This window comes from Canis aureus, chromosome 30, assembly GCF_053574225.1.
Source record: "Canis aureus isolate CA01 chromosome 30, VMU_Caureus_v.1.0, whole genome shotgun sequence".
In the NCBI taxonomy this organism is placed as follows: Eukaryota; Metazoa; Chordata; class Mammalia; order Carnivora; family Canidae; genus Canis; species Canis aureus.
Genome location: NC_135640.1, coordinates 26,387,849 through 26,412,230, shown reverse-complemented (window position 1 = coordinate 26,412,230; position 24,382 = coordinate 26,387,849). Strand labels below are relative to the sequence as shown.

General features: G+C 41.7%; 1 protein-coding gene and 1 long non-coding RNA gene across 16 annotated transcripts in view; one reads left to right on the top strand and one right to left on the bottom strand.

Annotated features, from left to right (window-relative positions):
- The window catches only part of LOC144301802 (uncharacterized), a 467,418-nt gene that overhangs the window by 431,938 nt on the left and 11,098 nt on the right, over positions 1-24,382 (bottom strand). For 8 of the 9 annotated variants that reach the window (XR_013368689.1, XR_013368684.1, XR_013368682.1 and 5 more), the window contains exon 3: positions 3,350-3,646. This is a non-coding gene — a long non-coding RNA (uncharacterized LOC144301802). Of the gene's footprint in view, positions 1-3,349; positions 3,647-7,735; positions 7,866-24,382 lie in introns of those variants that run through there. The other variant, XR_013368690.1, reaches the window with a different exon arrangement.
- Positions 8,101-24,382, top strand: part of APP (amyloid beta precursor protein) — a 262,507-nt gene continuing 246,225 nt past the window's right edge. For all 7 annotated transcript variants that reach the window (XM_077878896.1, XM_077878895.1, XM_077878894.1 and 4 more), the window contains exon 1: positions 8,101-8,251. In XM_077878896.1, the coding sequence (XP_077735022.1) occupies positions 8,195-8,251 (57 nt within the window). In that variant the 5' untranslated portion in view covers positions 8,101-8,194. The remainder of the gene's footprint in view (positions 8,252-24,382) is intronic.

The window sequence follows — 24,382 nt, the reverse complement described above, 5'->3', positions numbered from 1 at the left end:
TAAATGAATTTTTCAATAAAGACTAACAGAGAAAAACCATGGGAATTTAGAGGTGATTTTTTTTTTTTTGACCCAGAGAGCTATATCTCCTTATGTCTTTCCTTTCCATGTATTCTTTATGAGAAATTTCAGCAAAAGCTTCTTAAAATTAATCCAATACCTGTCTCCTTCAATTCTTTTTCCTGGAAGTCTTTGCTCATTGATGGAAAGGTCTTGGCCACTTCTTAAGGGCCCCTATCCGGGAAGATGAAAGGCAGTGCAGTGAACTCAAGCTTTATCCTGAGGTGTATCTTTGTAAATTTACCAATACTTCTTCCTTTTTACATGAGGAAATTTAAGGAGAAGCAGGCTCAAATGTGAATTGGATTCTGTCCATTTCTCCCTCAAACTGGGAGGGCGCTGGTCATATACTCACATATGTGTATTATAAATATTCAACGACTCTAATCCAGTCTCTTCCATATAATGCACATTATAACTCCTATTTAAACTTTCAGGATGCTCTTTATGTCATCTGTTATGCTCTACTTTAAAATGTCTGTCAGCCTAATATTCCTACTTTCTTCCTTTATTAATCTGTCTTCAAGGTCATGTGTGGAAACACCTTTCAGTGGAAAGAACCCATCTGCTTTGACAAAAACGTATGCTATGAACCTTCATTATTGCAAGGGTCTTAAAAAAAAAAAAGTCCAAGAGTCCATTAAGATGCCTTCAAAGCAGAGTTCCCTAAAGCTTGCTTGGGGAGACACTAGTCCTAGGAGTTGCTGCCATAAACAAAAACAAAAACATGTGATAGTGAGGGATGCTATGTCAAGAGCTACAAGATGCAAAGAGTTCTACAATTCAAAGCACACGACAGCATTTTAAAGGGTGGTAGGCATTCTAAAATAAAGATACATATTTAATTTTATTTAACGATGTATTTCTCAACCTTATTTGATTAGAGAACTATTTTTGTGTACGTATTTAACACTTAGTAACATACTGCTGTTCGAGAGTTCCCCTGTACACAGTTTGGAAATTGTGCTAAATGATGTTCTTTTTTCCATTTTTCAAGAATCATTATTCTAGCTCATCAATGTGTTGGAAAATAACCTTAGGATAGAAATATAACCACGTCCTTGTCACACTATTTACAGGAGTACTTCACACTATTTACAGGAGTACTTATGGTTCCTCTCCCAGGTACCACGTCTCTAAATGACGAGTCGGTTGTTACAAGTAAACAAGAAACATCTCTGCTTTTTTGTGATATCATGGTAACTTCATCTGAATAGTTCTGGGCTCGTGTGCTGGGGACAGGCTGCCAATCATCAGAGATGACTGCCACATTCCATGGCTGGCGTTTATCTCTCATTCATGACCCTTAGGTCTTTGCATACGATATGCAAGTTCCTTCCTGTTGTATTTCTGATCCCTACATCCAAACAAACTAAAAAATCAAATTTATCATTTCCCTCACTAAAAAAAAAATAAAATAAAATGTGATTAATAGTGTCCGGGTGAGACAGAACAGGGTACAAATCCTTCCTCCTCCACCCCTTCCTGGTTTCATTACCCTTGGTCACCTCCTTATTTGTGACATGGGAGGTTAACCCAACACAACTCACGAGCATCCAGTGAGATGCTGCGTGTAAGTTCCTCAGCCTGGCACACAGTAGTCCTTTGGGTCTCATTAGTAATGAAGTGTCCTACCATGACTTTTCACACTTTATACAAATCCCATCCATGGTCATATCTGAAACTTCTGGCAATTCTCCCTATTTTTCCCAATCGAATTCAACTTTTTCACCCTCCAAGTTGCCCCACTTTCCCCACTGACAGACCTTTTTCTAGAAATGTCACAGTATGTCAGACTGATTAGGAACCTATAGTGAGCAGTATTAGCCCACTGCCCCCCATTCTATCTGACCTAAATTCCTCATCTCCTCAAACACTAACTGTGCCCCCCACAGCTAACTCCCAATTACCAGCTCCATCATGAACACTCTGGATGTATTTACATGGTCCTTCCTTAGAATATCCTCCTTCTTGCTCCCTATTCTTTTCCTTTTATTGTTACTATCAAATCCACTGCAAAAAAAAAACAAACAAAAACAAAAACAAAAAACAAAACCCTTCTTACTGATGTCCCTGACTAACCCTATTTAGTGCTATAGGATTATGATTCTAATTTTTTTCTGATGCATTCATATACATACACACAAATACTTTATATCAAGTTGTACTTACTGATGTAAGTTTTCCACCATGTCTGTATTTAAAAAAAAAACAATTTAGGGCAGCCTGGGTGGCTCAGCAGTTTAGCGTCACCTTCAGCCCAGGGCATGATCCTAGAGTGCCAGGATCGAGTCCCGTATCGGGCTCCCTGCATGGAGCCTGCTTCTCCCTCTGCCTATGTCTCTACTTCTCTCTCTGTATCTCTCATGAATATATAAATAAAATCTTTTAAAAAAATTTTAAGTTGAGAAGTAATTAACATGTAACAATATTAGTTGTAGGAGATGACCATTTATTTATAAATATATATATAAATTTCACTATGTATATGTACATATATGCACATATATATTCACATATTCATATTTACTATGCATATATACATATAGGTGTGTGTATGTGTGTGTGTGTATATATATATATATATATATATATATATATAGTGAAATATATATAGTGAAACATTACCACAGTAAGTTTGGTTAACATCTGTCATCACCATAATGACATTTTTTTTATGTAGGCTCCATGCCCAGTGTGAGTTTATGACCCAGAGATCAAGACCTGAGCCGATATCAAGAGTCAGAAGCTTAACCAACTGAACCACCCAGGCTCCCCTTTGTGATGAGAACTTTTAAGATCTACTCTCAGCAACTTTCAAGTATACAATACGGTATTGTTAGCTACAGTCACCATTCACTATGCTTTTTTTCTCCCCAGATATTTTTCTCACATAAGCATATGCTCTTTAAGGGGAGTGAATGTATCAGGTTTTTATCCTTCCCACAGTGGAGGTGTACAAATATTTGATTGATCCACCAATGCTAAACACTTGCATTCCCAGGACTTATGTTTACTTTAATGGGAATAAATATCACATGGGACATTTGGGGGATACAGCAAAGTCAGGTGTTTGCTTATGGACAAAAGTTATATACTGAATGCCTATGAAGCTTTTATTTGTTAGTTGGTTTGTGTGCTTTGTCATTCAGGATGCTGTTTACTTACAGAAGGTGTTCATGAATACTTAAAGCATATCTGCCTGGAATCTTCTCTATCATTTTAGGGTTAGGTAACACACATTTCTGGCTATAGTCTTTGCTAGGATTTTGAAAGTTGAGCTACTTACCAAAGAGTAAGACTTCTCTCTCTTTAAAGAGGTGAACTGAAAGGACAATCCTAAATATGATATGTGTGTAGACAAAGTCTTCAATATCTTGCAGCAGAACATCCCTCAGCCTCAAAGTCTGTCACCTTGTGGAATGCTGGCAGTGGCCCCAAGCCATGGCAAGCTGTGGCTTCTGGCAGCTGCTCTGGGGAATGACTCCTCTTCTCCACATGATGTAGTCCTCCATCCTGCAGGCGGGGCCAGCCCTGTGAAACCCTCTCAGCACCTCTGGCAAGCATCTTTTCCAGTTCTTTCCACCTGCAAATGGGATGCATATCTTTCACATATCTGCCACCTGTCCTTGGGAGTGGTCAAGTTTTTGCCTAATTCTTAGCCTATCACTTAATTCTACAGCTCCATCCATTTCTCTCCCACTCAAGAAAGCATATTGGAATACAAATGAGTAGACTGATAAAAAATTGTCACCTTGAATCTGCTCTCATGTATGTTTTTGTAAAAGTAAATCACTCACGAATTTGGGACTTTTACTGGTAATGTATTACTTAGGGACCCACCTAAGTAACACTGGGTCGGCAGCTACTGTGCTGACAGCCACTGGCAAGGTCGATGCAAGGTCAAAGTAGGACTATCCTGGCCACTGAGTGACAGCTAATGTGAATTCCTGTTCTCTCAAGAAAAGAGAACTGATTTCTATTTGTCAGTCAGGCACTGTGTTAGGCACCTTCTGAGTTTGGCACCACACCACCTGATGAGGGGGTGGGATTGTCAGTAAAGGAAGCTCTGGTGGCTTCCATAACTATTTCCAAAACTGATGTGTAGTCGTCAAGATTTCTCATAGCCCGAGTCTTTTTCCACCATCGCATAGGGCTGCCCTATTAAAATTCTCTGAAGAAACAAATCGGTGTAATTTTCTTACAGTCTCCATTAAAGTCTTCCTGCTGCTGGATTGATTTTTACAATTCCTACCTCTTGGGCTGGCATGTATGGCCCATTTTCTTCTTTCTTGTTTTTTTTTTTTTTCCTTTTTATTCAATAAGATAAGGGAATATTCTGTTAAATTAGTCCTTGTGGGCACGTTGGAATTACCACCATTCTTCAAACCAGTTGTGTAAGTCAGCTGCCAATAACAGTGCCTGGTTAAACACTTGATTTTGTTGTTCCATAGAGTTACTACTGAATTACGCTAAGACCATTTGTAAAGCATTACTTACCTGAATCCAATGCCCGTCTCTGAAGTAGTTTTGTGTAACTGATTGCAGAGGAGAGCTAATTTTTAAAAGTACTGTATTGCTTGAAGATACATGAACACTTCATGGGTGCCATAGTGAAGTAAGGACCCGTGAATGAAGCAGTAACCGAGGAAAAAGGGCAGGTGAAAAGTCTCATCCTCTGTCAACATCCAGGTCTGTTACACAGGCTTAGTCAAATGTACATATGTTCAGCCTTAATTATTCACTTAAAATTTTCTTTACGCCCATTTGTTAGAAAGAAAAGAAAATCTTACCATGTGAAAACCTGCACTCGTCATTGGGAGAAAATATTTTATGATGAAAAGCTGAAATGCTATTTACAGTTTAGAGTTCTATAGATATTGAAGGCTAGAGTCAAGACAAGGAAGTAATAATGCCCTTTTGTCTTTGAGAAGGTAGAGAGAGATGAGAGTGAAACAATGCAAGATCTATTCTTGCTCTACAAAGAAGAATCAGCATGAAGCTCTAGAAGGGAAGATAGGTTAGGAGGCGTGTGGAATTCTCAAAATATGTTACAGTGCCATCACAGAGGAAACCAACCCTACCGACAGCTTGATCATGGCCTTTTAGACCCCAGAACTGTGAAAAAATAAATTTCTGTTGTTTAAGCCACCCTGGCTGTGCTACTTTATTATGGCAGCCCTAGCAAACCATAGAGAGACCATCTTCTGGCTTATACTAAGATTGCTTTTGATGATATTTGCAGGGCACAGATAACACCCTCAGCACAAGACAACAGAGCTGTGGCTCAGCAGCACTCCTCATAGAATATATTTGGGAGCTTTGGTAGTGAACGTGACCACTGTGAGTCCATAAAATCAAATGCGACATTAGCCTGCAGCCTGAGGTAGCAATGGACTGGCCCACTCTGCAGTGCTCACCACGCCCCTGGAGCAGTAGGGAAAGACACTGACAAACCAGAACACGTTTGAGGAGAATGGTCAGAGTAGGGAAGGGTCCAGAAACCAAGCAATTTGCACAACTGTTAAAGGAAGTGCTTCGGTTACTTTGTGAGGGGAGCACGCTGGAGGCAGAAGCAGCACTAAAATTGCTGGCAAATACTTGAAGCTCTGTGGTGTGGAAAAGGCTACTTTTGCTTGGGCACAGGGGTACAAAAGGGCATCTAAGTGGGAGGTTAGGGAAAAGGAATGTGGGCTTTCAATGAGGCAAGAACTTCCTAGTAACCCTACAGCCCAAAGACAGAATGCATTGTCTGATGAGCTAGCGAACCCCCCTCACAACTGACATACTGAAGCCTATGCTTGGAATGCTGGTGTGGACTTGCCTGCCAGTGGGTGGTCAGTCCCCTCCAGAGTTCTCCAGTGTTCTGGCTGGTGATGTTCTTGCACTTCCTGCCCAGGGGATCCAGAAGACACCTCAGGGCAGGACATGGCATTAAATGTAGAACAGAGATACTGGTTGAAAAGTAAAAGCCATCAGGATCTCGGAGTGGTGACAGAACGGGAGAAAACGTAAAGGATGTCCATCATCCTGACAGAGTCAGGAGCTAATCATCTTTCCCGGGGGAACATCTTGTCCCAGGGATGTGTTGAATGTGGTGAATTTCAACAGTGGAAAGAGAAAATGCTAAACCTAAGAACTTTCATTTTTAGAGATTATAACTTCACCGTATTTTTGAATTTGTGCTTAATAAAGGTCTCTTATTAAGCCTCCCCAGCCCCAGGACTGGCTTCCAGGGCATGCAATCAGCATGACACAGGGCCCTGCGCTCAAAAGGGGCCCCGTGATTGGTTTGACCCTCTGCTGTCACCACCTTAAAATACTTAATTTTGGAACAAAGGGTCCCACCTTTTCATTTTGCAGTGGATCCTGCACAACTTGTAGCTGGCCTTGCTCCCTCCCCATCTTGGAGTTACACTCCTTTTTGCATTCAGATGCTTTCCACTGTCCATACAAGCCTAGGACAGGCAGGCAATTGGCAAGGTGGGTAAATGTGTGTTATTTGCTGTTGGGATTTGCTAAGCTTCAGCTTCCCATCTTATGCTTGGGAATGATAGTAAAGGCCTCAATGACTTTTGTAATTGTAAGTATAGGACACAAAGCTTGTGCACAAATATTGCACTATAACATATATTTGTTGTTATTTGTTGAGGACATTCAAAGAATGGGGAAAAAAGTAATCCAGGGGTCAGGATTGGATGCCTTAAGGGGAGAATGATGGAAGACAAGATTTAGGGGAGGGGCAGATACATGGTGAGTTCTCAGGAGGGAAGTTGGCATCCTCCTGGCTGAGCCCTGATCCCAATCGCCAGAGTCTGTGGTTTCATCCCCTCCCACTAGCACCACAGTGGACCGTCCCTTAGTCACTTCTGTTCCTTCTGGTCATGAGCAGGAGATACAGCTGAGCAGTTCTAGAGCATTCTAGCCTAGCTAAACACTAACCGGACATCGGATGGTTTGTGTTTAATCTAGGAGAAAGAGGCTTCCCAGCAGGTTCATTTCTGTAATTTAGGACAGCCACAAAGAAGTACAAGGACATAGTTTGAGGTCAAGAGTTCTTAGTTACGAGGGTGGAACAGGAATCCTCCTTCCAAATCCCTTCCCTCTAAACTTTCATTTCACCCTCCCTCTCACATGGATGTTACATCCCAGCTTGATTAAAAAAAAAAAAAAAAAAAAGAAGAAAAAGAAAAAGAAAATCCCTGACCATCTCCTTCCCAAAACCAAAAACACCCAACAAATAAGCAAAACTTTTTTTTTTTTTTTTAACAAAATCCTTCCTTCAAGGAGAAGTAAATAGGTCGCCCCCTTGTTCTCCAGGTCCGGTGCCTTTCCTCTTTCGGTTCGTTCTAAAGATAGATATTCCTTCCAGGTTGTTCCTGGCTGCTTTTGACAGGGGTGGGGGGGTGGGGGTGTGGGGATGAGTTTTTTTTTTTTTCCCTTTTTTTTCCCCCTCTCTCAACAAGCAAAGAAATTCTAATTTCCTTTAAGCTTGTCCTGTTCCTATTCTCTTCCAGAAACGCTCCCCCCGCCCCGACCCACACACCACCAAATGCGGCTTCAACGCACCCCGGCGGCAGCAGCCCTTTATCCGGCATCCCCGAGAGGCCCGCGGGGTCGGATGAGTCAAGCTCACGGGGACGAGGGCGAGCGGAGACGGCGTCCTACGACTCACCTTGCCCTGATCCCGCTCGGTCCCTCGCGCCGCCCCAGCCTCTCCCGCAGGCCCGCGGAGCCCCGGGGCGGGGGCGCGCGGGGCGCGGAGCAGCCGCGGAGCAGCCGCGGAGCAGCCGCGGACGCCGCACCTGTGCGCGCGGGGGGCGCGGGCCCCTCCCGGCCGCTCCCGCCCCTCCCGGCCGAGCGCGCGCAGCTCCGCGGCGGCTCCGCTAGGGGTCTCTCTCGGGTGCCGAGCGGGGTGGGCCGGATCAGCTGACTCCCCGGGCTCCGAGCCCCGCCGCCGCGCTCCAGCGCCGTCAGTTTCCTCGGCAGCGGCAGGAGAGAGCAGCAGCCGGAGCGGCGCGAGCGCGGGGCCCCCGAGACGGCGGCGGCGGCGGCGGCGGCGGCACCGGCAGAGCCAGGGCGCGGCGGACCCCACTCGCACAGCAGCGCGCTCGGTGCCCCGCGCAGGGTCGCGATGCTGCCCGCTTTGGCGCTGGTCCTGCTGGCCTCCTGGACGGCTCGGGCGTTGGAGGTGGGTGCCGCGCCTCGGAGTTGGGGGCGGGGAGGGCGGGGGGTACGGTGGGAACCCGATTCCCCCCCTCCGAGCCTTGAATCTGGAGGAAGCCGGGGCGGGGGCAGTCCCGGGGACCCCGCTCTCCTCCACGTCCCACGCCCCCGCTTTGCAGGCGCCCTGCGCATCTGCGCCTCCGGCCCTGCCCTGCCCTGCCCTGCCCTGCCCCGGGGACGCGCTCGGGCGGGCGGGCGGACGGCGAGCTGGAGGCGATCCTGAGCTGGGACCCGGACTCGGTCCCTGCCTGGCGGGGCAGAGCACGTGCGGGGGCGGGGGCGGGGGCGGGGGGGACCGAAGACGCAGCGCCCCTGGATCCTGTCCTCCGCGCGCGGTCGCTGCGCTTCCCTCCCTGGGGCCCCGCGGAGGAGGAGTCGGGACGGCTCGAGAGGCACCCCCTTTCCGCCCGCCGCGTCCCACCTCCCCCGCGCATCCCCGCGCCCCTTCGCGGCCCGACCTCCCGCTCCTTCCCGGTGGCGGCGGCTCCGTGCGACCCCGGCGGGCTCGCGCACCGCCTTCCGCGGGCAAACTTTGTACGGTTTGCGCCTTCCCTTTTGTGCAAGTTGCGAGAGCCGGGGGGGGGGCGGGGGTGATGGGAGACCGCGGCCCCCTCGCACCCTCCGCGAGCCTGGACGGCCCCGGCGTCCGCTCGGCCCTGGAGCTGCGTGGGGAGACGGAGAAGGTTCCCGGGAACAAAAGCGGCGCCACCGCGCCCTCCCCGGCCCGGGGTCTGTGCGCCGCCGCCGCCGCCGCCTCCCTTGCCCGCGCCGCGCGTCTGTCCCGGAGGGGGCTGGGGCTCTGCCGGGACCCGCTCCCGCCGCGCCCCCCCCCCCAGGCTGGCTGATTCGGGGCGGGGCTCGGAGCCCTTGGGGAGCCCTGCGGACCGCGGGGGGTCGTCTGGCCGGGGCAGCGGGGCCCGGGAGGCACGATCCGCCTTCCTGGGCATCAAAGGAGGCGTTTGTCCGCTTAAGGCGCGGCCTCCCCGCTGGCGACGCGGGGCCGGCTGGAGGAGCCCCCTGCGGCCGCGAGCTGCCGGGGAGGGTCCTCGGGGTCTCTTTTTTTAGGGTGCAGATAAAAGGATTGAATTGAGTGAAGATTAAGACGGAGAAGATGGCGCCTCTGCAGTGCAGCAAAGAAAAGCGGTGTGGAGGCTGCAGCCTGGCGAAATCCACCCACCGCTAGGTGTAGAGCGAGTCTTCCCCATTCATCCAACTCTCGAACATTCAGCTAACGCCTGTGCAAAACGACTATTTTTCTTTTCTACCCAGAGATGCAAAGAAGTTGTTTGGGTGACAGTCGGGGCAGAAGAGCTTGTATTTGTATCCCGCATCGTTCGGGGTCCCGTATATAGGTATCTTAACCATTTGCAGTCTCTCCCAATTTTTCCAGTTTTTTTTTTTTTTTTTTCCCCCTCCTTTTCCAAAAAGGCAATTCCCAGATCAGTGTTTTTCTTTCGTTACACTGAGGCTCTGCGAATTATCACACCAGGACAGTTTTGGAGTCCCTGATTGACAAGGTCATTGAACTTTTTCTCCCTTCTTTTTACCTGTAAGTGGCTCAGAAACGACCATAGGGCTAGAATGATTCAAGAGGAGAAGCATTTGGTTTTCCGTGTTTTTAAAAGATGCATTTAATTAAGGGGATCCCTTTCTTTCCTCCAATTTATTTATTCCTACAAGTTTTTCTGTTATTTTCCTGGTTGTCTTCCGACACACCAAAAACATACACACACACACACACACACACGCACACACACACAAATTAAGTAAGGAAGGAGCATATCATAACCTTTATATTTGAAGTTTTTGCCAAAATGTAAATATTTAATTTATTTGAGCGCTATTTTTTTTTTCTGTATAAACAGGTAACATGCAGGCAAATATGATTCAGATTTATTTTTTTGGCCAGTGTGCATCTCTTGGCTCTTTCTGCCATTCTTTTGGACATTTTTACTTGTTACACTTCCTTCAAAGAGTGGAGGTGAAATGCACATTAATCCATTTTGCAAAGCATTGGCGAAAGGGTAGGCAATTCACTCTAATGAGGTTTGAGGGGGATTAATTCAACTATATCTGTGTCCACTGAAAGATGTAATTATGAGTTGAGTGTCTTTTGTAGGGCTTAGAAAATAGGTCTACTGCAGGTGGCTCTAAAAAAAGAAATGAATAAGGGCAGTGATAATGGGGCCTCCACTTCTGGGGTTATTCTGAGTTGATGAATTTGCCTGGTATATTGATAAGAATATGAAATTTAAAGGTTCTAACATTTATTTGTTTAAACTTGCTTCTTTGATTTTTAGTTTACTGTATTGAGGGGTTTAACCTGAAAACAGTGATTTACTTTGACGATGATGCTAATTCACAGATGATAGATTCCGACTCTTCCTGACCAGTACTGCCCTAAAAGACATCTGTACCCAGAATCGTGAAGCTCAGATTCGATCCTGATCTATAGGCAGTCACTGGTTCTTGCTAATCGACGGGTTAGACGGGTGATAACCGGCAGGGCACAGAAGCTTCTCCTCTTTTGTCACCCTAACCAGCAGAGGCGCCTGATGGCACTTGGGAGGCTCTTAGTACTGCAGAGAAGTATTCCAGGTAGAATAATGACGCCTGGTTCCGATTGGGGAAGGCAAAAGGAACGTGCAGCTGAATAGATGACAAGGTTAAGTTAGGAATGACTGATTGAAAGCAATACAAAAGAAGGAAAACAGAGAGGTTTCCTTGTGGTTGAGGCTTTCTCCTTGTTACTAGAGGCTCCTTATTTTTATGTTACTGTTGATGGCATACTGGAGACTTCTCTACAGATGTTTATATGAAGCTGACAGTTGTCAATCATTCCAGAAATATGCATAGCTATTAGATGCCCTTCACGTGGACTAAATTGTCACTGAAGAAGTGCAATAAAATTCAGTAGAAATGTACATTCTGTTTCTGCAAACGATCTGGGTGGGGACACATAATGCCTTAAGAGGCTTACAAATTATCTTTAATGTTTTCCTTCTTTAATCTCTGCTTCATTATATCAATTACAAATGCAAAAATAAACCTTAATGAATGTACTTTAAATGTAAAGCTCCAGGTCGGAAGGTTTAATTTGACTGCGTTCCCCTGCTTACAGGAAGTTCGCAGACTAGGAAATAGAAAGTGTTAAATACCAAGAGGAAAGTACAGATTAAGTGGTTTACTGAGCAAAAGCCTTACAGTGTAAACATCTATATTTAAGGAATAAAGGAACAATGAGATGAGATAATCCTAGAGAATTTCCTGGTAGTTCATTGCCAGCCAGGGTTGTACCCCAAGTCTGGGAGAAGGGAGTGTAAACCTTTGCATTTATAATATTTACATACCTCACCAGCCTTTCCCCTCCTAGACACAGACACATGGGTGTGCACACACACACCACACACACACACAACATACACACATGCCTGGAGGCAGGGTGGAGCAAAGGCAGGGCTTGATTCCCTGAAACCTTCCATCTATTCATTTGGGACAGTTCTGTTGATTCTCCTTTTGGGCCAAACCCTGGCCACAGCTCTGAAGAGATTGTGTTGTTCACAACACAAAACATTGTGTTGTCACAAAAAATCACAAAACACAATGTTTTCCTTCTCAAAGCTTCCAGTCTAGTGGAGAAGATAGACGATAAACAAATCATTATCAGTGTATGTTCATGAACTGTCACAGAAGCCAAGTCAAAGGAAGGGGCAGGGTACACTCTAGAGAGGAGGGGGGGTGGGGAACCTCGAAGTAAGGGGTCAAGGGGGGAAGGGGCTGAAAGCAAGATCTCACAGCTCTCTTACCACATCTTCAGTAAGCGCTTGACCAAGGGAGTGAGTAACATGACAAAAAAAAAGTGATTCACTGGGCCACGGACGGGGGAATAGAATAAAAAGTTATGTTTGTGTTTTGGTATTTGCTGGTAGTTTCCACTTCTCTGTGTTCCACATTATTGTGAAATGGTTTCCTTCTCATAGTGGGTTCCCATACGTACAGAGTGGGGATTGACGCAAAATACCACCTCCTGCAAATCTTTGGAAATGCTGTCACCCTGTGTCTCAGAGCCAGTATAGAGACACTCTTAGGAGGGGCTGGAGGGAGCTGGAGGGGTGGCAGACAGAGGAAGTTAACATGAAGGAGGCAGTGTGCCCTCTGACTGAGTAGCAAGTTTAATCAAAATGTCTATTTCTCAATTTGTTGTTATTAAAAAAAAAAAAAAAAACAGAGCCAACAATACCTAAATCCTCAAACTGAATTTGCAAATGAAAATCATAGTGAAGGGGAACACGTTATGTAACTAATTCTTCGGTATAATGTGGATCACCTAAGAAATAACCATTTCCATGAGGGCACTAGTATTTGTCTTTGAAAAAAAAAATCTGTGAATTTTCTTCTTCAGAGTAATCCTGATTAATGGATAGGCATGGCTGATACTTCTTTTTTTAGAAGAAGTCCCCCAAAAATTGGGTTAGAATGACTGCTCTAGAAATAAGGTAGAGTACTAATAGCCTACCATGGAAGCCCTACCTATAGTATAGTTGGTCAACGCGTAGTTGGTACTTACACACATTATGTACTGTATTCTTAAATAAAGGAAGCCAGAGAAAAGAAGGTGTTATTAGGCAAATCATAAGGAAGAGAAAGCACATTTACAGTACTTTGCTGTATGTAACAGGAAAACGTCTGCATATAAGTGGACCCACACAGTTCAAACCCTCGTTCAAAGGTCAACTGTAATTCATTTAAAAAAAAAAAAGGCTTGGACATATTCATCAATTAATATACTTCTATGAAAATGTGATGCTTGATAGATTAGTTAGCTGACTGTTGAAAGTAGGGTGGAGACAGAGGACTCAGGTTCACATGCATGAAATTTTAGCTGCAGTAAGGAGCTTAGATTTAGTTCGGCTACATTTTTGAAGAAACCAGTACAGATTTAGCTTGAACTTTGCTAGGATTATAATACTTTATGAAAGAAGGTAGTGCTTGAAATGTGGAAGAAGAGAGATTTTTTAACAGCCCTGCTCTGTGGAAAGTAGTGGAATTGTACTCGCATTTATAATCTTAATTTCCATACCAGTGTGATGGTAGGCAGGCAACACGCGATCCTTGAGATTCTCATAAGGTCAGGGAAGGTCACATCTCACTGATTAAGATCCTGGATGAGGGCAGGATTGCCTGGGCTTAAACTATGGCTCTGTCCCTTTTGAGCTATTGACTGGATTGGCTCTGTACCTGTTTTCTCCTTCATAAAATGGTGATATACACACTTCTATAAACATATATATGTAAAATGCTTGGAACAGTATGAATTAATATATAATATATATAATATGATATATAATATGACTCCTTGTAGGCACTGTGTGTTAGATACTACTGTATGTGATGATGACGATGTAAAATGAATATATTTAAGTCACACATGGTTGAAAGGTTAAAAAAAACAAGAAAAAAATACCTCTATAATGTTTTACTTACTGACTACTGCACTTAACTGAGCAGCTAAGATTATTGCAGGAAATTGGCAGTTCTCTTAAAAAAATGAATTTGATTTAAATTTTAAAATGACATATTACAGATAAAATTTCATCCATGTTTTAAAATTTCACTAAAATATTTAAAATATTATATTTGAAATACTCACTAAATATATCTATTTTATGTTTCAATTGGCTTTTTTTTTTTAAAGCATTAAGATAATTTGGGCAGCCCCGGTGGCCCAGCGGTTTAGTGCCACCTTTGGCCCAGGGTGTGATCCTGGATACCTGGGATCGAGTCCCACATTGGGCTCCCTGCATGGAGCCTGCTTGTGTCTCTGTCTCTTTCTGTGTGTCTGTTATGAATAAATAAATAAAATCTTAAAAAAAAACTCTCATATTCTAATATGTGTCACTTAAAAAAAACATTAAGATAATTTGGGTTTACTGAAAATTTTTTTTTTTTTTTTTTTGGTTTACTGAAAATTTTAAACAGTACAGAAATGTGTAAAAAGTATAAACCGTTTTTTCACCAATGGAAAGACCTATTTTGAATATATGCATATGGGCAGCTTGCCACATTTATCTGATAATTGAGCAGGTTTGTATACCGGCTCGATTATTAACTGTGCTATTAATTGACTATCAGCTATGCATAAGCACCTTTGAACAAGCTTGTTTTAGTTCTTAGCAAAATCTCCTTTTTTAAAAAAATGAATAAACCAGTTTGTCCATCAAAGCCAAAATGGAAGATTTCAAATGCCAGCAAAAGATTTTTGGTTTTAAAATGGAAGTGTGAAATGATCTTCACCAGAATACAAGGAAACCAAAAAGCAGACTGCTTGAGAACGCAGCATTTCTATACGAAGCAGTTTTTAAAATAAAATGAATTACAGTATCAGATGATGGCTATCAAATCTTCAAAACTTTATAGTAATCTGCCTAATTAAAAGCATACTCTTAAACAGCATATTTTGTTTGTTATAGAGTAAGAGGTTTTCAGTCTTAATTTCAAAATTAGGCTAAGGTATTTGAGAGTAGACAAAATTGGTGTTCCTGAGATTGAGGAATGATTTTTTTTTTAAAGATTTTTATTTATTTATTCATGAGACACAGAGAGAGAGAGGCAGAGACACAGGCAGAGGAAGAAGGAGGCTTCATGCAGGGAGCCCGATGCAGGACTCGATCCCGGGACTCCAGGATCATGCCCTGGGCCAAAGGCAGGCACTAAACCACTGAGTCACCCAGGAATTCTCAGAGGAATGATTAACACATGAAGAATCCATAAGCAAAGTCTGAAGGAATCTGTGTGGGTTTTTGTTAACACTAATTTTGTATTTACCTTTGTCCTACTCAATCAAAAAATGAGGTAAAGTAGGAGAATGTTGTTATGTAGCCATGTTTGGAATAAACATCTTGCTCAGAGTAGATCTAGTGAGGATGAATGAGATGGCACCACAACCCTATGTATAGGGTCGATGAGCAAGGACAAGGAGTGAGCAAGATAAACGTCTCAGAAAAGGGAAAAGAACAATAATCATGTTTTGTAGATGAACAAATTCTAGAATTCTTAAGGTCTTAGTAGTGATGGACCCCAAGCAGTGTTCATATCTTTGAATTTCCAGATGGTCTTTCTCTTTTTTTTTCTTTTTGGGTTCAGATGATTCTTAGCTGAGAAGTTTGATTGAGCAAGGGAAGTTCCTTTTTTGGCTGGGGTGGGGGGGATATTTATTCTATTGATAAGAAATTGTTTTTGGCCTAATATTTTTCTTAGAAAATCTAGCAACTTGTCTGGTGCTCTCAGATTGCTTCCATAAAAAGCCACATTGTGTCTTCATTGAAGAATGTTAAGAAGTCATCCTAGATGATGGAGACTGTGATACATTACTTTTCAGCCTTAAATTAAAACTACTTAATGAGAGTAAGAGATACGGTATATTAACTCTTAGTCTTTGTTAAATTTTCAAACCTTTAGTGACTGTAATATATTTTGACCATGTGAACAAATTTTGCAGGAAGGAACACAAGAGATTTAATCTTACCCTTGGGGTATATTTGTGCACCTTAGATCTGACCCCTCACCCCCAGTTACCAAAAACTCATTTGTTCAATGTTTCCATGTCTGCATGTGCTTAATTACTATATAATTAATGAGGCAACATAATTTTTAGCTTTAATAAAAAATAAAATAGTTATTATCTATTATGGCTTGATGAGTCCAAAAAGAAACTTTTTATATCCGCCTTTACTATTGGATGAATTTTCATAAGCATAATTACTGTTTTTATAAATAACACTCAATTATTTTAAAATGGAATTTATAGGCACATGTGATAAAGGTAGATAATGTGCTAGTTAACTATATTTATTGATTTTTTTAAAATTTTTATTTATTTATGATAGGCACACAGAGAGAGAGGCAGAGACACAGGCAGAGGGAGAAGCAGGCTCCATGCACCGGGAGCCCGACGTGGGATTCGATCCCGGGTCTCCAGGATCGCGCCCTGGGCCAAAGGCAGGCGCCAAACCGCTGCGCCACCCAGGGATCCCCCTATTTATTGATTTTTTTAAGTCTTTCAAAAAAGGAGTATCCTCATTTACTTTGAAGGTTGAACCTTTATTATTATTATTTTTTTATATTTACTTTTTGAGAGACAGAGTACACAAGCAGGGAGAGACAACGGAAGACAGATCTTAAGCAGGCTCCACACCCAACACAGAGCGCAACACGGCTTGATCTCATGACGTTGAGATCATGACTTGAGCAGAAATCAAATCATGACCAGAGTCAGACACTCAACCCACTGAGCCACCTGGGAGCCCTGATGTCTGAACCTTTAAAACTGATGCACATTTTTTGAAATCTTAGCAAACTCTTCCCAACACTAACATTAAAATGTATCATGAAAATTGATATCTGAGAGCAAATCTTTCCCATACTGATGCTCTTAATTGCTTATTATGGTTTGTTTAAACAAATACAGTTTTGTCAGCGCAGCATATTGATTTGAAAATGCAAGTGATGAGTTCTTCAGAGATTCCCATAGAAACTTGAAAATATGCAGACTGATCATTCTAAGAATAGTATTCACAGATACTTACATATTAGATTAATTAGTAATTTCAAATTAAGAGAAAATTTTTATAGAAAAGCCAATAATTTTTTTTCAGATACACAGAGAAACAGATTTTTAAGGGCACAGCCAGCAAAGGGAAATGCAGTTTTTCATTTAACAAATATTTCTGAATCTCCTGCCCTTAAGGAAGCTTGAAGAATAGCAAGAAGTTGACAGGATAAAAAGGACACAGTAGGGAACTAGGAAAAAATTTAGTTAGGGTAGGGGCTTAGGGGAATGCTATGTGGAAGTCTGTTGTGGGTGTAATCTTTTATGTGATATTATCAGGAAAGGTCTCTGATCTCTTCACTATGCAAATATAAACTCGGATATGGAGGAGAGAACTGTATATTCTGCATGATGTAAAAAAAAATAGGGACAGGGGATCTACTGGAGAGCGGTTAAATAATGAAAAACAATAATGGTTGGGTAGAAAAATCGCAGTTTCCTGTACCCGTTTCATCACTATCACTGCATTTCGTATTTACTAAATACTTGATAAAATCTTCTGTGAGCTAGCAATTTTATATTGTGATAAGTAAAGAATTATGTGATTGATTCTTGAATTAACTTGTGTTTAAAAAGTTGTGAATGACCCTTACCTACAAGTGTAGAGAGAAAATTAAAGCCTTTTAGGGGCGCCTGGGTGGCTCAGTCAGTTAAGCGTCTGCCTTCAGCTCAGGTCATGATCTCGGGGTCCTGGGATGGAGCCCCACATCATCCTCGGGCTCCCTGCTTGGTGGGGCGTCTGCTTCTCCCTCCCACTCAGCCTCCCCGCCTCCCCCCGTTTCTTGCTTGTGCTCTCTTCTCTCTCTCTCTAATATATAAAAAATAAAGTCTTTAAAAAAAAATTAAAACTTTAAATAAGATTTATTTTTTCAGCCTTTTCTGTAACATTTTATTGTGGAAAGGTTCCATAAATGGCTGTCAATAACTTAATGTTCAGTCATTTGCAACTTTTTATTTCAGAAATTCAGTTGACTTAGCAAAAGTTGTCTCATTCTTGAAAGGTTTCATCAATCCTCAGATTGTTTGGGACAGTTTCAATTGAGGGTGCCAAGAAATGATTTTGTTTGAATAAGATTTGTGTATTGGGACTAAATTGAGTAGACATCAAAATGAAAATTTCATTATCGTTGTCCTTTTTCAGTTTGCTGCTTTTTTGCTTTTTTTACAGCTAGTATTTACTTCTTACTCGTGAGCCAGGATCAGAATTGGTCCTTTAAGATAAAAAACTTGAGTTCTGTTATTTCTCCAAAAGAATTGTACTATTCAAGTTCACAGACTTTAAGTCAATGCCACTATATGCTATTCACTTGACAGGCATTGAAAATCTAATCGAGGTCATTATGATTAGCTTTGTGTCTTGCTAGTGTTTTTTCTCAGGCTTATTTTTAATGTTATATGTCAAGTGTTAAATCCTCTTACACCCCCAGAGTCCAGAAAATTTAAATCCAATGAAAGTAAACTAAATTTCGAAATCTTACAATTGTTTTGTGTGGGGGTAACATTCCCAGCTAACTGATGGGCCGTTTGAAGGTGAAGGCAGCTTACATATTGCTGCTGGTTTGAGGAATGTGAAGGGCTCCACTTGGCAAGAGTACATTTGTGACAAAATTGCAGTTTTGAACTTACTGCATACTTGTTCAGTGAAGTATGAGAGGGAGGGAGTCCTCTGAGGGTAGCCATGTGACTGGAAGGCCAAAATAGTAGGAGCTAGGCTACTGGTGGCTGGATAGAGATGTCCTTAAGACCGTGCAAGTCCTGGGAAGTAGGGACTGAGTAATTTGTCAGCATGGCCATTCAAGATAGCTGATACAAAGATAATGAAGATCGAGGGGCAGAGGGAGGTCAAACCTCAGTGAGCAAGCTAGGAAGCACTCTGTTTCCAGGCAGTTCCTTCCCCTTGTGTGTATTTACAATTTGAATACTTCACCTCATTTTGTGGGCTGGACTCAAAGATTAAATTGTTATCATTGTGAATTTTGTTATGGGCAATTTTTGTCATGTTGTAAGGGCACTGGTGGGAGTATTCAGTTTTGGGGGAGTTCTTTCTTACATGTATGTGTTTTTAGTTGTATTTGTTGATTTCATGCACAGCCAATGAGGAGATTTGAAAGAAATTTTCACATAATTTCCCCCCCTGGAGGAAAAAAAAAAATTGGTTAAAATATTATTCTGCAGGCTTCTTACCATTGTTAAATTATTTATGCTTCTTAAAAATTCTGACACATGAACTCATTGCTTGCTTGCTCATTCATCTCAGAAGGGGAACACTGAACACAAACCCAAGCCTATTGATCGATTCTTCTAGCAGATGAGGGGAAGGTTTAAGGCAGGATATTTAATTGGGTATTTGAATTATGTTTTCATGTGTTTTGTCTCTATTCCAGATTTTCTCCAGGCGTTTGTGATTGACCTCTGTGATATTGACACTGATTTGGAGTTCTGTTTGTTTGTTTTTTTTATCCTTATTAATTTATTGCCTTACTGCATTTTTCTGCCCTTTTTCTTGAAAATTTGAAAGCATCATTCATTTTATGGACATGTACTGGATGCCTTCTGTGTTTCAGTGGTCACATGAGCACTAGAATCTTTGTGGGGTTATGAGTAAACAAAGAAATAACTCACTTTGTACCTTGAAGGATTTTGCAGCCTGATAGGGTAAGAAACCCAGTATGCCCAGTATGCCCAAGGCTCCAAGGGAGGAATGTACAAAAAGTCTTCAGAGTAGAGGCAGGCAGAATTTAAACTGGGTTTTAAGGATGAGTAGGGGTTAACTCTGGGGCATAGTAGAGATTTCCAGACAGAAGGAATAGTGAAGGTGTAGAGGTTCAAAAGAGGAAGCCTTAGGAATGTGGGTGGGAGAGATGGTGTGGGGATGGGAGGAGATTAACAGCTTTGGATGCTTTGATGAGTTTGAACTCCATTTTCTTAGCAAATGGGGGTATTTTTAGATGTTCCTAAAATGGGAATAGACATTAATGACTACAGTTCAGGTACATTTAGGAGCCTTTGCTGAAGTTCTTGTCAATGTCTGCTTAATCCCATTAGCCAGATGGTAGCACCTAACTGCAAGGGAGGCTGGTAGATGTAGTGCATTAACTGGAGTATTGTCACCAGGAATGAATTCTAGATTCTTTTCTTAGGGAATAAGGAGAGAGTAGGATATTGGGTGACAAACACCTGGCATTCTGGAATTTGCAGGGAATACAGTTCAAAGAGGTAGAGGAAAATGGGTAGATTCATAAACATTCATAAACATCCATATGGAACCAAAGGGTAGATTCTCTGTAAGGGTAGGTTTTTGGAATTTGACCATTTATCACAGGAAGCACATCTCTAAGAATAGAGGAGATGAGGAATGCTTTTTTATTTTTATGGCAGGAATACCCAAGAGCTGAGCCTTCACTCTGGCCATTGGTACCCAAGATGGTTACACTTGTGTTCCTGGGAAACCCTTCCAAACGGTGATGGAAAAACACCTAATTCTTGTGGCTCTGTAGACAGTCTTGGCAGGGTCAGTTTACTCTCCCTGTCGGTAAACTATCTTTCATTGGTTTAGAGACTTTCCTAAAGCAACCTTGTGCTTGTTCTTTAAAAGGAAGAGCACATAAAATAAGCTTTGAGGTTTTTAGAAAAGCATGATGCTCAGAACCTTTTGAGCTAGTTTTGTCTACCATGTTCAACTTCTTTTCATTGGTCTACAGCCTTTCTTTTCTTTTTCTCTTTTTTTTTTTTTTTCAAGATTTTATTTATTCATGAGAGACAGAGAGAGAGAGAGAGGCAGAGGGAGAAGGAGGCTCCATGCAAGGAGCCCGATGTGGGACTCGATCCTGGGACTCCAGGACCAGGCCCTGGGCCGAAGGCAGGCGCTAAACCGCTGAGCCACCTGGGGAATCCTGCTCTACAGCCTTTCAAATTTGTTAAGGTGCACCTGTGTTATTCAAACAGAATGGAACAATCTGTGGAAAAGAGAAAAAATAAACCTTAATATAGTCGAGTAAAAATGGGACTGCCATTTTAATATTCATCTTAATTACTCACCTCTTTTTTTTTTAAGATTTTATTTATTTATTCATGACAGAGAGAGAGAGAGAGGCAGAGGGAGAAGCAGGCTCTGTGCAGGAAGCCGACGTGGGACTCAGTCCCGGGACTCCAGGATCACACCCTGGGCCGAAGGCAGCGCTAAAACCGCTGGGCCACTGGGGCTGTCCTCACCTCTTTTTTTTTTTTTTTTTTTTTAATTCAATTAATCTAAAAGTGGTCAAATGAAGAAACTTACCAGAAAGTGTGTGATGAAATAAAGATGTGGAGAAACCCTAGAATCTTGGGCAGGCTAGATATAATCATTCACATTAGGGAGTGTTTGAAGTTTCATAGTACATATTTAACAGCACCTAAAGATATATTTAATATATGTTCTAAGAATTTGATGTATTGTACATGGTTCCATCTTAAGGAAATGTCTAAATATCAAGGTTCCTCTACAACTAGTCTTGGTTTTATTTTCTGATTATTACTTTTTGAACCCTTGGTTCTCTTTAAGAGAATTCAAAAGCATAGTTCAAGTTTGATCATTTAAAATCTGGGCATTGATTTTTGTTTTGTTTTTATTTTGAAGTATCTGTCAAGGAAATATTCTATCTCGTCAGTTATAGAGAATGTATTCAGAAAAACATGATAATTTGTATGTGTCTGGAATAGCTGTTGATGATAATGAGAATCAGAAAGAGTAGCCATTGTGTGTTTGAATGTATATTTCTCTCATGTTAACTTGACCATATTTTGAAATTAATACTTTTTCTTTCCCCCTAAAAAGGGTAGGTGGTAATTGTATACATTTGAAACTGTTTCAAAATTATGGTAGATAGAAATTGAAAATAAAAGAAAATCATGTTCTTTAATTGCAGCATAATTATAACGGTCATATATAGTTTGTAGAATTTGAAAAACTAATTTCACCAAAGGCCGTGCATTTTATGCTGAATTCTGTATTTAAGCCCAGTCTGAAATGGGTTTGCATTTAGTTGGCTCTGGATTGCACAGTTAGGGACTATTGCTGGTTTTATTGACTTTAAATAGTTGGTAGTTTATTTTTCAGGCAATTAGATGTATATCTTTAAGATCACCTCATTGAAGAAGCGTACGGTTCAGGCATATGTTCTGAGAAGAATACTTGAGTTTTCTTGATTGAGGTTCTTAGTTTACCTGAATCATAAATATTTTATTAGGTTTGTTCACAGCCTGTTGTATCTCTAAGTAAACTAGCTCTCTGGAAATAACTCTACTTTTCTGATCATTTAAAATACATTAAACAAATTGATATGATCACAAAAATTGGTGGAAGAGTTTCTAGTTAGGTACCAATAAAATGTACATGTTCATTTTAGTGCCTATAAATTCAAGTGAAAGTTTTAAAAAAAGATCATAATCATCTTTATGAAGTAGAATAATCATCATTTTATATATTTAATTCAAAGGAAACTGCAAAGACAGGCTCTAAGTTCCAGTGGAGACAGTAAGCTCCAAGTCCTAATGACGAAGAAGCACGGAATGGCAGTGTTCTGTTCCGATGCTCTCCTGGTGTCATTGCATCTCACAATTCCCCTAGCCTCCATGTAATGCTCAGAGCTGACCCTCAAGAAGAGCTGTCTAATAAAAGTATAATGGGATCACAGATGTAATTCAGAATTTTCTAGTAGCCATGTAAGAGAGTTAAAAGAAATGGGATACTAATGTTAATGTGTTGTACTGAACATGGTAAGTCCAAAATATTATTTCAACATATGGTCAGTTTAAAAATTATTAATGAAATATATTACGTTCTTTTCTTCACTATATGTCTTCCGAGTTTTATCCATAGAGCATATTTCAACTTGGATTAGCCACATTTGAAGTCCACAATAGCTACACATGGCTAGTGCCCACCATATTGAATAGTCAATATGTAGAAGGGCCAGTTCAACCTACTGCTATTCAGAAAAAAAATCAGGTTTGGGGGCAAGTAGTATCTACAAGCTGTTTCTAAGTTCCCTCACTCTACAAATGAAGAAACTGGAATCTAGAAACCTTAGGTTACCCAGCATCAAAGCCCAGTCCCTGTCTTCTGACTTCTGGTCTCTTTCTTCATCACCCTCATTCTCCCTTTCTCTGTTGCCTGTTGCTGTGACTACTTTACTATGTCTCCCAAATGTTAGGTGGTTGGTATCAGTTCAGTACTGAGCCAGGACACTTAAAATCTTGCCCACTCAAGAAGATATGCTCTGATCTGGACAAAACTGTGGTTTTTTGGGCAGGGTAAATAAAATTACGAGGTATATCTAGAACCTTTTTTGATATGTGCACTGTTGGAGTAGGAACTTGAGGGGGGGATCCTTTGGGATCCAGGGCAGGGTATGTGATTCTGAACACTGAACTCTCAGCTGCCCACTGAAGGGAAAGGTCGACAAGGCATTGTTATAAATGTTCTATTGTGTAGATGGGATCTATTCCTGGAAACAACAGGGTTAAGCCTTCCTTTTTCTTTTCTTCTTTTATTTTTTGGAAGGCCGCCCATATGTGTGCCCACAGTTCTTACCCATTTATAAAGTATATTTTTTGACAACTTAAGCCCGGTGCACTCCTGACGTGTTATTTTCAGAATGTAAGCAAATGTGGAAAGCTTTCTGCATGGCAGGATGGGTTGGCGAAGGCAGGAGATCAGTGTGCTCCTGGGATCGTTTACAAATGCTGTAAAGTATTTGTTTTACAATATGAAAATGCATGATGGGTAACCTTTTAGAGTTAAGAGGTTATTTTTCTAAAATATGTGCAGCCTGGATTTTACAGACTGTGTAAGAGTGCTTTGGAAACAGTTAAGTTTATTATGTGTTTAGGTTTAGCGATTTTAGGTGAAGAGTTAACCATTTTTCTATTTGAACCTTAGGACTTCTCATCTGTGGCTAACCTTTACCCACAAAGGCATTATTGATCTTTAAGTTAAGTAGGCACTGTATTTTTGTCACATTCTATGAAGAAAATAATTGAATTTCACGAATGCTGATGTATGGGACAATACAGAAAAGATTCAGGTCTTGTAGGAATGACCTAAAAGTACAGAGATAACTGTGTTTCCTGTGGCAATTGTCTATTGAGCTTTAAAAAATGGTCTTTAGGGCAGCCTGGGTGGCTCAGCGGTTTAGCGCCACCTTCAGCCCAGGGCATGATCCTGGAGACCCCGGGATTGAGTCCCACATGAGGCTTCCTGCATGGAGCCTGCCTCTCCCTCTGCCTATGTCTCTGCCTCTCTCTCTCTCTCTCTGTGTCTCTCATGAATAAATAAATAAAATCCTTAAAAAAATAAATAAAAAATTGTCTTTAAACTTAAAATATTCATGATACTTTCTAGCAATTTTTCATACATTTGCATAGTAAATATAACCAAGAGGAACAGAAGTTTAGAGCTTGTTGATGTTTGGAGGGGGGTCTTTTTAAAAAAAATATTATCATTATGAA